This window comes from Trichosurus vulpecula, chromosome 1 (genome assembly GCF_011100635.1).
Source record: "Trichosurus vulpecula isolate mTriVul1 chromosome 1, mTriVul1.pri, whole genome shotgun sequence".
Classification (NCBI taxonomy): domain Eukaryota; kingdom Metazoa; phylum Chordata; class Mammalia; order Diprotodontia; family Phalangeridae; genus Trichosurus; species Trichosurus vulpecula.
Genome location: NC_050573.1, coordinates 393,982,439 through 393,995,730, shown reverse-complemented (window position 1 = coordinate 393,995,730; position 13,292 = coordinate 393,982,439). Strand labels below are relative to the sequence as shown.

The following is a 13,292-nucleotide window of genomic DNA, read 5'->3' as shown; positions in this document are numbered from 1 at the left end:
TCTGAACTCCTCCTTATGGCACTTATACTTGCTTTATATCAGTGAAACATCTATAGTTTGTTCCCATGTTGTCCCCACAATTTTTTTTTATTTCTTAACAATGGTAGATATATTCTGAGAATATAAACTCTTTAATTTTTCATTTATGGAAGCATCCACAATAGAGAAGAGTTTTCGTGTGACAATGGTCAGATTATACAACCTCCCTGGTTCTCTGTTTCTCTGTAAAATGAAAGTTGGACTAGATGGCCTCTGAAGTAACTTCCAGTTCTAGAATTATGACTGAATTTCTGTAATAGAACACATGGTTACAGCTGGAGACATAAGGTATTTTTACTAGGAATCTTGGTAGGTGAAAAAAAATTAAATGTAATGCTCTGTTACAGGGTTTGTGTTGGGGGAGGGAGACATCAATAAATTTCAATTCTTACATGAAGGAATAAATAAGGAATAGAATTATAGTAAATAGGTTTTCTCTGTTTCCACTAATGATAGAAAAAGAAACAAATAAAGAGAAGTAAAGAGAATTTAGAGTACTCAGTAAGAAAGCTTCCTGATTGTAATAGTTCACCTGGTGATTAAAAATTAATTACAATACATAATCATTTACAAATACAGTGTGTCCCAAAATCTTAGGGCAGCTTTAAGCTATTAGAGCTTAGAACTGCCCTAAGATTTTTGGGAAACCTCCCGTATTCTGTACAGCAAACTTAAAAAAAAAAAGAGGAAACCTCTAACTACTTAGTGATATATTGGTCTATTTAGTCTAATCTCATGTTAGTTTCCTAACACGATTTTACAGGCTTAGCTTCAGTTCTTTTCTGAGGGACTATTCCAAAAGCATACACTCAGGAGTGCTATTTGTTGGCTGGCCTCACTGAATCACCTTTTGCCTCAAATAAAGAACTCACTGGGTCAAGCTGCTTCAGGTACATTATCTTCAACTAAGTAGGCATTCGTAGAACTTCCCTCTCTGACCCCAAACAGAGTTCGACAGTCATTTAACGCGAGTGCTCTCTACCACGCCAGTTCAGGAATGTTCTCTACTTGACTGATGAACTGAGATAAAGACAACCTCTGCTCCAAAACAGCCTAGTATGGTTAGAGTTATTTTCTTCTGATGGTATCACGGCTAAAACACTAGACTTGTAAGTAGAAAGACCTAAGGTCTTGCCTCAGACATCTACTGGCTGTATAAACCTGGGCAGATCGTCTAACCTCTCTCTCAGTTTCAGATTTCTCATCTGTAAAATGGCCATAATACTAGCACCTACCTGGCAGGGCTGTTAAAAGGATCAAATGAAATAATGTAACTAAAGGGATATGCAAACATTTAAACACTTATTAACATCAGATGCCAACTATTATTAAAACAAGAGTTCATAGATTCATAGCTAGAAGGGAGGTCAGAGGTCACTGAGTCCAAGTTCTTATTTTACAGATGAGGAAAGTGAGTTTCAGAGAAGCTAAATGACTTGCCCAGCTTCTACGTACTAGAAATGAGGTGTGAGCCCAAGTCTTCCTGAAGCCAAGTCCAATACTCTAGATGATCTCTTGTTATCAAAATGTCCTGCTTAAAGTGCCAGTACTTTCCATAACACACAGATTATCTAAAAATTCCTTTATTTCCTATTGCAAGGGTGGGAAGAAGCTGTGGCCTTGAGGCCACATGTGGCCCTCTAGGTCCTCAAGTGCAGTCCTTTGACTGAATCCAAACTTCACACAACAATCCCCTTGATAAAAGGATTTGTTCTGTAAAACTTGGACTCAATCAGAAGGCCATACTCAAGGACCTAGAAGGTCACATGTGGCCTCAAGGCCACAGGTTCTCCACTCCTGTCCTATAATTTCAGGATTCTGAAAACTAATAAAGGTGTTCATAATATTAAGCTTTATTTTGAAGTCATTTCTGTCATTTAGGTATTTTACAGTAATTTCAAGCTGGCATTAAAAGAAATTTATACATACTAGGCATTATGTAGTGGATAAGAAAACTGGCCTTAGAGTCAGAAATCTTCTCTCTGATACCTACTAGCTGTGTGATTATGAGCAAATCACTTAACCTCTCAGTAATCCTGACTTTTTTTCCTTCTCTCCACCCCTTCCCTTTTTTTTTTTTGCTTTTTGGCAGGGCAATCAGGGTTAAGTGACTTGCCCAAGGTCACACAGCTAGTACATGTATCAAGTGTCTGAGGCCGGATTTGAACTCAGGTCCTCCTGACTCCAGGGCCGGTGCTCTACTCACTGCGCCACCTAGCTGCCCCATTCCCTTTCCTTTTTTGAGACTAGATCATCCTGTTTCAAAAACAAGGCTAGAAGGACAGAGGTTACTCACAGGCCTGACCTCACTTTAATCAGCATGACAGCATTGACCTACCCTGTTTTTCCAACCTGGGCTGGTTCTCCACTTCTTGGGCAACTGGTGACTCCCTACTTCCAGGAGCTCACCACATTAACTGCTGAACTTAGTGTGGACACTAGATCAGCTTAGCCTACAGCAGCCCAGAACTCCTGAGCTGCACCAGCTCAGCCTCACTGGTGGCAGGCCACCATTCAAGCCAGGCAACTTTTTAGGATTAAGTTACAGTTGCATTTGTATTGGTGGAGAGGGTTTCCCACAGGGTTTGAAGCCTCCTCTAAAAAAATTCTACACAGTAGCATGGTTGATCTGGTTTTTTTGTTGTTTTTGCCAAATGCTATTTTAAAACATTTTTAAAAAATCTTTTTTATGAGTGTTTCTTTTTAGGTAAGGAAGAGATATGTTTAGATAGGAAGGTGATGTAAAGACAAAAGACGTCAATTAAAATAGAATTAAAAAAAGAAAAAATCTACACTGTATATTTTAAATCAGGAATTCACACTAAATAGTTGAAATTAATAGTGTTTTGTACTTGTACTACTTACCAGGATGCCCAAGATTATTTAATTCATCTATAATGAAATTAAAGAAACTAGGTTAACTTTATTGTCGTTTTATCAATATTACACCAGATTAAGTCTAATCAAGGAAAATAGATTCTTAAAAAAAAAGCTATATAATTCTTAGTATAGAACTTTCAAAGGAGTCACATGTGAGGAACTGAGATACTTAAAGAGGGAGAAGGAATATGTCCCGTTGCTGCCAATTATGGTTTCTAATTAATGACTGCTTTTTTTTTTTGAATTTCACAGTTTTCTCAATGTTTGTCAAGTAAGTACAGAAAACATTTTTATGAGAGACTTTGATAGCAGATTTGGGAAGATCACAGGATCACAGAGTTATAGCTAGGAGGGACCTCTGAAATCATATGATCCAACACTTTCATTTTATAAATGAGGAAACTGAAGCCCACAGAGGTTCGGTGATTTGCCCAAGGCTAACAAGTTGCAGAGTTGGGAATCAAATCTAGGTCTTCTGACTCCAAACAGATCATTCTTTTCAAGTTTGTTTACTGGCTCACCACTAATTTGAAGGCAGTATGGTACTGTGGAAAGAGCACTCACTAGCTCTGGAGTAAGAAGACCAGGGTTCAAATCTCACCTCAGACACTTGTTAATTGTGTGACCTTGGGTAACCTCACAATCTCCCCGAGAATGAGTTTCCCTTTCTGTAAAATGATGGGGCTAGATGGGATGACCTATGAGATGTCTTCCAGTTCTAAATCTATAATCCTATGACAGGAAACATAATTTTAAAAAATGATTTAATGAAAAATGATTTACGTATATTTATCATATATATGTGATTTAATGAAAAAATGATTTATAGTCCAAACTGAATGACAAATGGTCTTTAATGTATAATATGAAACAGAGAGAGTACACATTCTGTGGGTAAAAATAAATACTGTAACTACAATATATTGTTCATAATATTTCCAACTACCAATTATTTGAAAAAAAAAATTTTTAAGTTAAACTTTATTTGGGGAAGAAAAATTGGACCCTAACCTTTCTACTGTCATTTTGGGTATAATTTTATATTATGTCATCCTCAGAATTTTGAGTAACTTTTTGCAAAGTTATTGTTTGTAGGATTTATAGGAGGACATGGACAAAGACAGCACAGGATGAGAAGGTAAAGAAGGGTATCTTTGGAGGGAGTACCCACATCTACGAGATCACAGATGAAAGTATACATACTGTACATACAGTGACTACTCATATTATTTATAGTATAGGCATTGACTAGTGACCAAATTACACTAAAAAGGACTCAATAAAAAGGGAAGCAGAGCAAGGTGATTGTTCAAATGGATCAACTTGTACTTCATGAAGACAATGATAAATTGTTTACATCACAGAGAAGGCTTTGAAACTGTTATTAAGCATGTTAGAATTTTAGAAGGCCAATTATATTGATTAGTAAATTCTAGAAATCATGCAATTCGTCAGTTAATAAATGTTTTCTGATGAGAGTCTGTCAGGGTAACTTCAAAGCCCCTTCCCTGGATAATAAACATTTAATGACTCAGTTTAGGATCTTTTCAGGTGCTAGGGGATAATTAATTCACAGACTGTGATTTAGAGACAAGGACTTTATATCATCAAGCATTAAGACTCCAAAGAATTATAACCATGACTAGGATTGGAAAAGGGAATTATCATTCCAATAAGAAATATTATGGAGAAGAATTAGACCAGTAGGAAACGCAGGAAACATGAAGCGATTATGCTTTTCTTAGTACACCTTAGTATAGTCTAACAACTCTATGTGAGTTTGAGAGGCAGGAACTGAAAAAAATACTTGCTGAACTAAACCATATTTTTCTAATAAAATGGTATTATACTAAAGAACGATAATTTAGGTTTTAAATTTAACGACTGCAATTGAAGTAAAATACTTGTTTAAATACTTTTTTTGTTTAGTCCAAAAAAATTTTTAAATCCTTTATTCTCAAATTGTACAATACAAAAGGTGACACCGTAGATTAGTTCAAAGGGTTTTACTTATAAAAATAACTAGGTAATCTATTAATTTTACATTTTAAAAGTATGCTTAATATTGTTTAACCAGACACATATGACCATAAACTTTATTTTTATTTTCCTGAGAGGCAACTGGAGTTAAGTGACTTGCCCAGGGTCACACAGCTAGTAAGTGTCAAGTGTCTGAGGCTGGATTTAATTCAAGTTCTCTTGACTCCAGGTCAGGTGCTCTGTCTACTGTGCCACCTAGCTGCCTTGACCATAAACTTTAAATATGACATCTGAGAAATAGTTTCATTTCAGAGGCATATTATTATAAGAGAAAGAGATGAAAGAAACCAAACAAATATTTAGCAAAAGAGATCCTTCTATCATCTTAGGGTCTTTTAATATTAAAGATATAAAAACTTCAAGAAAACACTTGCAACTCGTGCCATTCACTTAGGAAAATTATTAGTATACTAAAGATTAAATCACTGCATGAATGGTACTGTAACACCAGAGTCACAATGTTTGGAACAGTTTACAAAATTCTGAAAACCAAGAGGAATCTGAAATAAATATGGAACATTTTTAATTGAAACATTTTTATACTTGATTACCCCATTTGTAGCTAGTATTTTTTTCTGTCACTGCACTCACAGTGTATCTACAGATAAGCCAATCCCAACAGTAATCAGCATGCAGAATATTTAACTTTTACAACCACAGCATTATACTACCTTCAGTGCATTCCACTGCCTCATCTGTTCCTCCTTGTTTTAGAAAAAACAAATTTGAATGTATTGTAATTCATGTTTTTAGGAAGGGCAGGAATTAAGAACACAAAAATATAAATACTATAGAAGTTGTTTTTGTTAAACCAACATATTAAATGTCAACATTTAGTGTTAATATTTTCTGTGAACGTATAGAAAATAATTAAAATAGGGCTACAAAAATATATAAATCGTAATGGAGCTTTGATATCTAAAACAGAGCTTTCCGTTATCTTACATAACACTTTCATTAAAAATTCTCCATTTAAAATGTTTTTCTATTTTATATAAATTTATACGCTAGCACTTGAAACAGAGAGCTTTCTCCATATACATATACCTACATACACATAAGTAATAAATACATACATATGTATATGTATCTTTTACATATAACGTATTTGTATACACATATATATCTTTTTCAATTCTTTTCACAGTTTTTCCATCTGTATAACTGGCTTTGAATTTAGTATGTCATACTCAGAAAACAGAACACCTTAAAGATATCATTTGGTTTCAATAACAAAAGCAACAATCCTCTAAATTTAACAGGTAATCAACCAATGAGAACAAATAGAAGGCATCATAATTGAGTGGCAGGACAGAATGACTTCATCAAAAAATTACTCACAATGGTTTTATCAGGTATGTTGTTAGTTGCCAGAAAAGGAAGTTAAATGAAGCTCAAAAGATTCATATAAATCAATAACCAACAAGAATTGATTAAGTACCGACTATGTGCCAGGCACCACGGTAGGTGCTGGAGATATAAGTACAAAGAATGAAATAATTGCTAGAGGTTGTAGTAGTAGTAGTAATAAAAAAACAATAACAAAGAGCATTTATGCAGCACTTTAAGGTTTGTAAAGTGCTTTATATTATCTCACTTTATCCTCACAAAAACACTGGGAAATAGGTGCCATTATTATTCCCACTTTAGAGATGAAGAAACGAAGGCTGACAGATGTTAAATAATTTGCCCAGGGTTACACAGCTATTAAGTGTCCAGGGTCAAATCTGAACTCAGGTCTTCCTGACTCTGGGCTTAGGCCTCTATCCTCTTTTGACACCTAGCTTCCTGGCACATAGTAGGTATTTAATACTTATTGGCTGAATGATAGGAATCCTATGCAATGAGCTTACGCTGGGGGAAACATGAAGTATATATACAAATTCACAACAGCAGAAATATTAAATTAATAAATACAAATACGTATAAAGTAGTTGCATATAAGGTAGTTTGGGAGGGAGGACTCTAGCAGTTTGGGGGATCAGGAAGGCTTCACGCAGAAGATCTTAAAGGAAGAGAAGGAATCTGAGGAGGAGATGAAGAGGAAGTGCATTCCAGGTATGGAGAATAACCAGTGTAAAAGTATGGAGATAGAGATGTAAAGTTGTGTATGAGGAATATAGAGTGACCAGGCTGACTAGTGTGGGAAGGGGGAGCAACGTCCAATAAGACTGGAAAGACAGGTTGGGGCTAGGTTGTATATGGCTTTAAGAGCTAAATAGAAAAGTTTCTAGGTTATCCTATGGGCAAGAGGAAGCCACTGGAGTTAGCTGAGTAAAGGTACCGCAAGGTCCAACTGGTACTTAAGGAAAATTACATTGACAGCAATCTGTAGGCTAGATTGGGGTGATGAGAGATTGCAGACATAGGGATCACTTAAGAGACTGTTGAAATATTTTAGGTAAGAAGTGATGAGAGCCTAAGGTGGTTGCTGTGTGAAGAGAAGGAAAAGGTCAGTTATTAGAGATGTAGCAAAGGTAGAAATGATGAATGTGCACAGTGAGTGACTTCAACAGAAACCAGTAAGTTTGTAAGAGGGGAGAGTTTAGGGAAAAAGATAACGAGTTCAGTTGCACATCCTGTCTTCCTGGGGGTTAAGTTTAACAACAATCAAAAACCTTCCACATACATAAGACGTGGGAAAACTGGCCTAGGCAAAAACTGGCCTTTTATTTGGATACCTGTGTTGATATAATAAAATCTGAAGTAAAACTTTGCTTCCAAAAAATAAAATGTAATTATGTGAATTCAATTCAACAGGCTAGTTATATTTAAAGGAAAAGAAAATTGCTTTCAAGAACTCTAGTTACTTAAGTGCAGATGAGTCTAATCTTACAGTTTATATTATTGCAATTATCAAAACAGTACGGCTCACCTACAATGATTTCTACTTTCTTGCTGTCTTGATTGTCATGGTCATTATATACATGACACCAATATGTTCCCTGATGCTCCAAATCGACATAAGGCACCTGTATAAACAAAAGGACACAAAAACAGCTCCTTAATTTTAGACTTAATTAGAACAAACCAGTAACTACTAATAAAAAGGAACAAAAGTAATTTTCTAACAAGACTGGATAATTTCACAAATTTCTGGATAAGCTTTGCTACATTTTATCAAGTTTGTTACAAGCTAATAAATGACAAAAAAGTGGCGTTCATATAAAACTATACTATTCAGTATTCCGACTATGCTCTGGAAAAACTTTAGGATCCAAGTGTAGTCATACATAAAAATCAATATGTATTCAACAATAATAGTTATCAGATATTAGAGGTAGGGTATGAAAAGATCTTTAAAACCAAGAAGTGTCCACACACACTTTTATTCTCATGTAACCAGCAATGAACTGTTTGCTGAAATAAAGAATAATATTCTCATGTAACCTGCAATAAACTGTTTACTAAAATAGAGAATAATATTTTCCAAATATCATTTCCCTACCATATATAACTTTTTTGTCCCATGTGTTATTGGAAATCCATTTCTGAACCACTGATAATGAGGAAGAGGGCTCCCAATAGCCACGCACTGTAGAACTAATGTGTTGCCTGGTCTCAACTTTTGGGGTTTTGGTTCAATATAGATTTGTAGTTTGGTTTCAGAGAAGCCATCCAAACTCCCTTAAACAAAAAGAAAAAAAAAGATTAAAAATAAATAACATGTGCATTCACTGTTTATTCTTTTAAAAACAGAAGTAGTTCACAAAGTTTTTCTTTAGTCTTTGTGGCTAGTTTATATTCAAAGACATTCTATTTATGCATATCAGCTCTCTGGGGCTAGGAAGAGTGATAAAATACATAATCTTGCACTAGTAATTTAACATAATTAGGAGTTTCAAATCATACAAAATGGGCCCACAACATCTCTGGTTCATTGTTAGAACACATCTAGAGATTAGTGGTCTGGTAACTCTTCTGTGAGATTTTGTTAAACTAGCTATCACAGTGCTTAAAAACCAGCTCCTAAAGTCCATCCTCTTGCCCTTAGCACTACAGTCCTTATGCCTTCAAATGCTAGAAGCCACAGTCACAGTAACCAGGGTATTGGGTTGAAGGTATTTTGCACAATTTCTAGGTTACTAATTACATAATGTGGTAATTTACAGAAATATTGAATAGGTTAGGGCCAAGGAACCTGTAGTATACCAATGAATAGCTCCCAAAGGGTCTATGGATTAAGTTAATAAGCATCATTATAGTAAAACCTCATTTATTAAAAGATGAATTTGCTGGAACCTTCAGATATTCATTAACATTTCAGGACTGGAAGTAACCAGCTGTATGATTTAGTGCAGAGATTACTGCGTTTGGATTCAGTTGATCTGCCTTCAGATATGGATTTCTGCCACGTCACCTTTGTGACTCTGATCAAGTCACAACCTTTCTGGGTTTCATTTTCCTCCTCTGTAAAGTGATGAAATTCTATCAGATGACCCTTCTAGCTCTACATCAATGAACTATGATTCTAAATGGAAAAACTCCTTTTTGGTTGCAAAGCATGGAGTAAAAAAATATAGCCAAGAGGAGTCAAAATTATATCTGACATGTCGTGACTGGCTAACTTGCTACACATACAGAAAGGTACACTGTAACAGCATGGAGATATCTGTAAAAGTTCATTTTTCCACCTGTAAAAGCAAGAAGCATGGGAGAAATGAAAGGAGATAAAAAAGACAAAAGGAAAATCAAGCAGAAAAAAAGCAACAATCAAGAGCAGTGACAATTAGAAGCAACAGTAGGAATGTAAGGAAGCAAATGCAATCGAAGGCAATCAGAAACAAAGCTGAAAAAAATTAATGAACTCTGTCATGTATCTCCAAGTCTTTAAAGACCCAATACATCTATATTCTCTGTTTATATGAGAATGGGGGAAGGTGTGAAGAAAGCAACTGTGGTACAACTCAATGGACACTTGAAGGCATCAGTGAGCCACATAAAAGACACACCAATCAATACTGATCAACAGTGGGAGTGCTGCCCAAACAAGATTAAAATGGGGAAATATTTAGCAAAACAAGTAAAAATACAATAGACCATAGATAATGTTAATATTTAGTTTTCTAAGTCAATCTGTGGCCTAGAGGGATACTTAATGTAAGGTTTAGTGGCTCCTATTCTTACATGAGTTTGACATTAGTGGTCTAGACTGGTGTAGAAATGGGGGAAGAACAGAATTCATATATATATATAATACATATATATATATACATATATATATAATACATATATATATATATACACATATATATATATATAATACATATATATATATACATATATATATATACGTATATTACCTTACTAACAGATGTTTACCCTGAGTTATCAATAAAAAAGGTGAATTGTGTTGTATAAAGGTCACCAGCTTCCAAAGAGCCCCTCCTTGACTCCAAGCCCTCATCTCCACCTACTCCCCGACTAGGAACTTTAACTCCATCCTGGGAATCACCATGGGTTCTAAGAGGTGAGCCTTTGCCTTAGTCTGCTTGGAAACAAGCCTCCACCTCACTTCCTGTCTACCTGTTCTAAATCATGCCATCTGTATACCCTCCCAGGCCTCCTTCATATGTTGTCTATGTCATTAAAATGTAAGACAGAGAACATTCAAGGCAGAACTGCCTTGAATTGTGTAATTTATTTTTTATGAATTGAGTGGGAGTTCAGAATATTGAAATAGATTTAATTTCTGCAGGTTCTTGCAATCAAAGGGAGGGAAATCATATGTAACCAGGAAATAATTTCTACATAGATGTTATCTTCTGAGTTACACTTTTTCTTGAACTATAAGAGTTGTAGGGGAAATAACTGAACCCAAAGTACTGTTTTTAATCTCATTTTTTTTAACCTCCCTGACTTGTATTTTTCAAAAGTTATTATGGGGTGTTTGATTTTTATAATTCTGAATATAGTTTCTATCTCACAAAAAATGTCACAATAACCAAATTCCTACTCATCATCCTTCCTCTAACCTAAATATTCAATAGCAGCAGGATTTCTATCCTTTTAATTAACACTCCTTTCCATACAAATGGTCCAGAAATCTAGCTTCACGAACTCTCAAGATAAAGGGAGGGGTCTATTATCAAAGGAAGCAGACTTCTAATGTAGCCACTTGGCAGGCTTTCTTTCTGTCACCTACACCCAGGCCCTATTTTAGTTCTCAAATGCAAATGAGTGATATGGATGCTACTGTGGAGACAAAAAGAAAAAAAAATCTCTTTTAAATAACTACTGTATATTAGTCTTAGTTTAACCCGCTAGTTTTCTTGTATTTAATGCAATGATATCATCTCATCATCAAATCAAGCTGTTTTATAAAAACTAATTCTTAAGCACCAAACCCCTTGGTTTTCTCCTAGCATGTGAGGGACACATGATTATCAATTTAGAAAGGGGACTTGGAGGTCATCTAGTCCAACCTCTTCATTTCACAGGAGGAACTGAGACCCACAGAGTTTAAGTTGCTTGTCAAAGGTCACACAGACAGTAAGTGGCAAAAATGTTTTGGTGATTTGACTCAATATGTATCATTAATCTATTTCCTAGCATGCTGGAGAGGTAGTTCTGAAGAAAAATTATTAAAATAATTGTATATGGAATGTATTTTGCGATTCAATACACATTTCCATTATTATTTTAAAATGAAAAAATAATGGCAGTCTCCTCTAACACATATGCAAATTTCTGATTATTTGTGGACAGAAAATATTAAAATCAGTTTCAATACTATTTGTGTTAGAATTACATAGTTTATCTTTACAATGTTTCAGTTTTTTTTAATATTAGCACTTACCATAAAATCTCTGAATAATATGTACAGCAAGAAAGGCTATTTTAAAATTCACTAAGGCATATAAACATACATGTTTTTAAAAAATTAAAATAAAAATTTAAAATATGTATTTTAAAAATAAAAATAAAATTTTGCTCTCATTTTTACCAATCATTATGTTAATCATTTTATTCTCCTACTCAATCAAAATCTTCCACGATTTTTAGAGACTTAAAAATAAGTAGGGACACAGAATTACAAATATAGAATAAAAGAATCTATTTTAAAATGTTTTAACTTTTTTTCTTATTGTACCATTTCCACCACTTCCATTCAAAAATTGGTAACCATACTTATTACCTTTCTAATGTGCATTATATTCTTTTTGAAGCAATCAATAATATTCTTCTTAATCAATCAATCAATCAACCAATCAGTATTTATTAAACTCTGTGAGGTACTGTCCTAAGTGCTGGGATACAAAACACTAAACATTCAATTTTTTATTCTCCCAAATGGTAATGATCACATAAGTGAAGCTAGCTATACAAGGCATCTACTGGGGACAGTAAAAACTCTACTAGAGTAGAAACTCTAAGAGTACAAGAATGTTAGTGCTGGAAGAGACCCTGGAAGTCATTTAGTTCAAACAACTCATTTTGCAGATGAGGAAAGTGAGGTTTAAACAGGTTTAGCAGCTTCCCCAAGATTACACAGCTAATCAGCAGCATATATAAGACTAGAAAACAGGTCTCCAGCGTTCTACTAAACCATGCTGCCTTAGAAGTAATTTAAATATATGTAATTTATTAATGTAATAATTAATTATATTAATTGGGCATAATAATTAATATAATAACATGATAAAAATATAACAATATATAGTAATAAAAGAATAAATTTAATAATAAATAAGTATCCTATGGTGGTAGCATATGAAACTCTGGTTTATATGGTAACACCTAGGTATATAATCTATAATGATATGGGAATAAAATCTATTTATTTGGTAGTATCTAGGCATAGATTATATGCTATTATTTAGGCATAGATCATATACCTAGGTAATGCCAAACCAGAGCTGAGCTACACAGGGATTGTAGAGAATGACATATGGGCTTTACATCACTGAAGATATGACAGTTGGGATAAGAAGTCTCTTCACAATGGGAAGGCATCGCTATTTTGTCCTCATACTGCTCTGTTTGGTAACAGCCAGAATTCACTTTGTAGAGGGGGAATTAGGGCTGCCTCACTGTCACAATCATAGACTGTGGCTTTCCAACAGCATATTTAGTAACAGAACAGAATGACTTAATCTTTGCATCTATATCTACCCTTCCCCGCAGTTTCCCTAAGATCTTGATTCAATTTTTTCCCCGAATACATATTAGTTTTATGACCTTAGGTTAGTTCCCTAACTTCTCTGCCTCAGTTCCCTCATTTGTACAGTGGAAAGAAGGAACCACACATGTATTAAGCATGACTATATGCCAGGTTCTATGCCAAGTGCTTTATATATATTATCTCATTTGATCTTCAAAACAACCCTGGG

At 34.6% G+C, this 13,292-nt stretch overlaps 1 protein-coding gene across 3 annotated transcripts in view; it reads right to left on the bottom strand.

Moving 5' to 3' along the window:
• MALT1 (MALT1 paracaspase) overlaps positions 1-13,292 on the bottom strand; it is a 96,193-nt gene that overhangs the window by 59,013 nt on the left and 23,888 nt on the right. Inside the window, exons 5-8 of one of the 3 annotated variants that reach the window (XM_036761093.1) lie at positions 8,408-8,586; positions 7,835-7,931; positions 5,631-5,663; positions 2,905-2,931 (exon numbers count right to left, since the gene is read on the bottom strand). In XM_036761093.1, the coding sequence (XP_036616988.1) occupies positions 2,905-2,931; positions 5,631-5,663; positions 7,835-7,931; positions 8,408-8,586 (336 nt within the window). The remainder of the gene's footprint in view (positions 1-2,904; positions 2,932-5,630; positions 5,664-7,834; positions 7,932-8,407; positions 8,587-13,292) is intronic. The other 2 variants (XM_036761101.1, XM_036761109.1) reach the window with 2 other exon arrangements.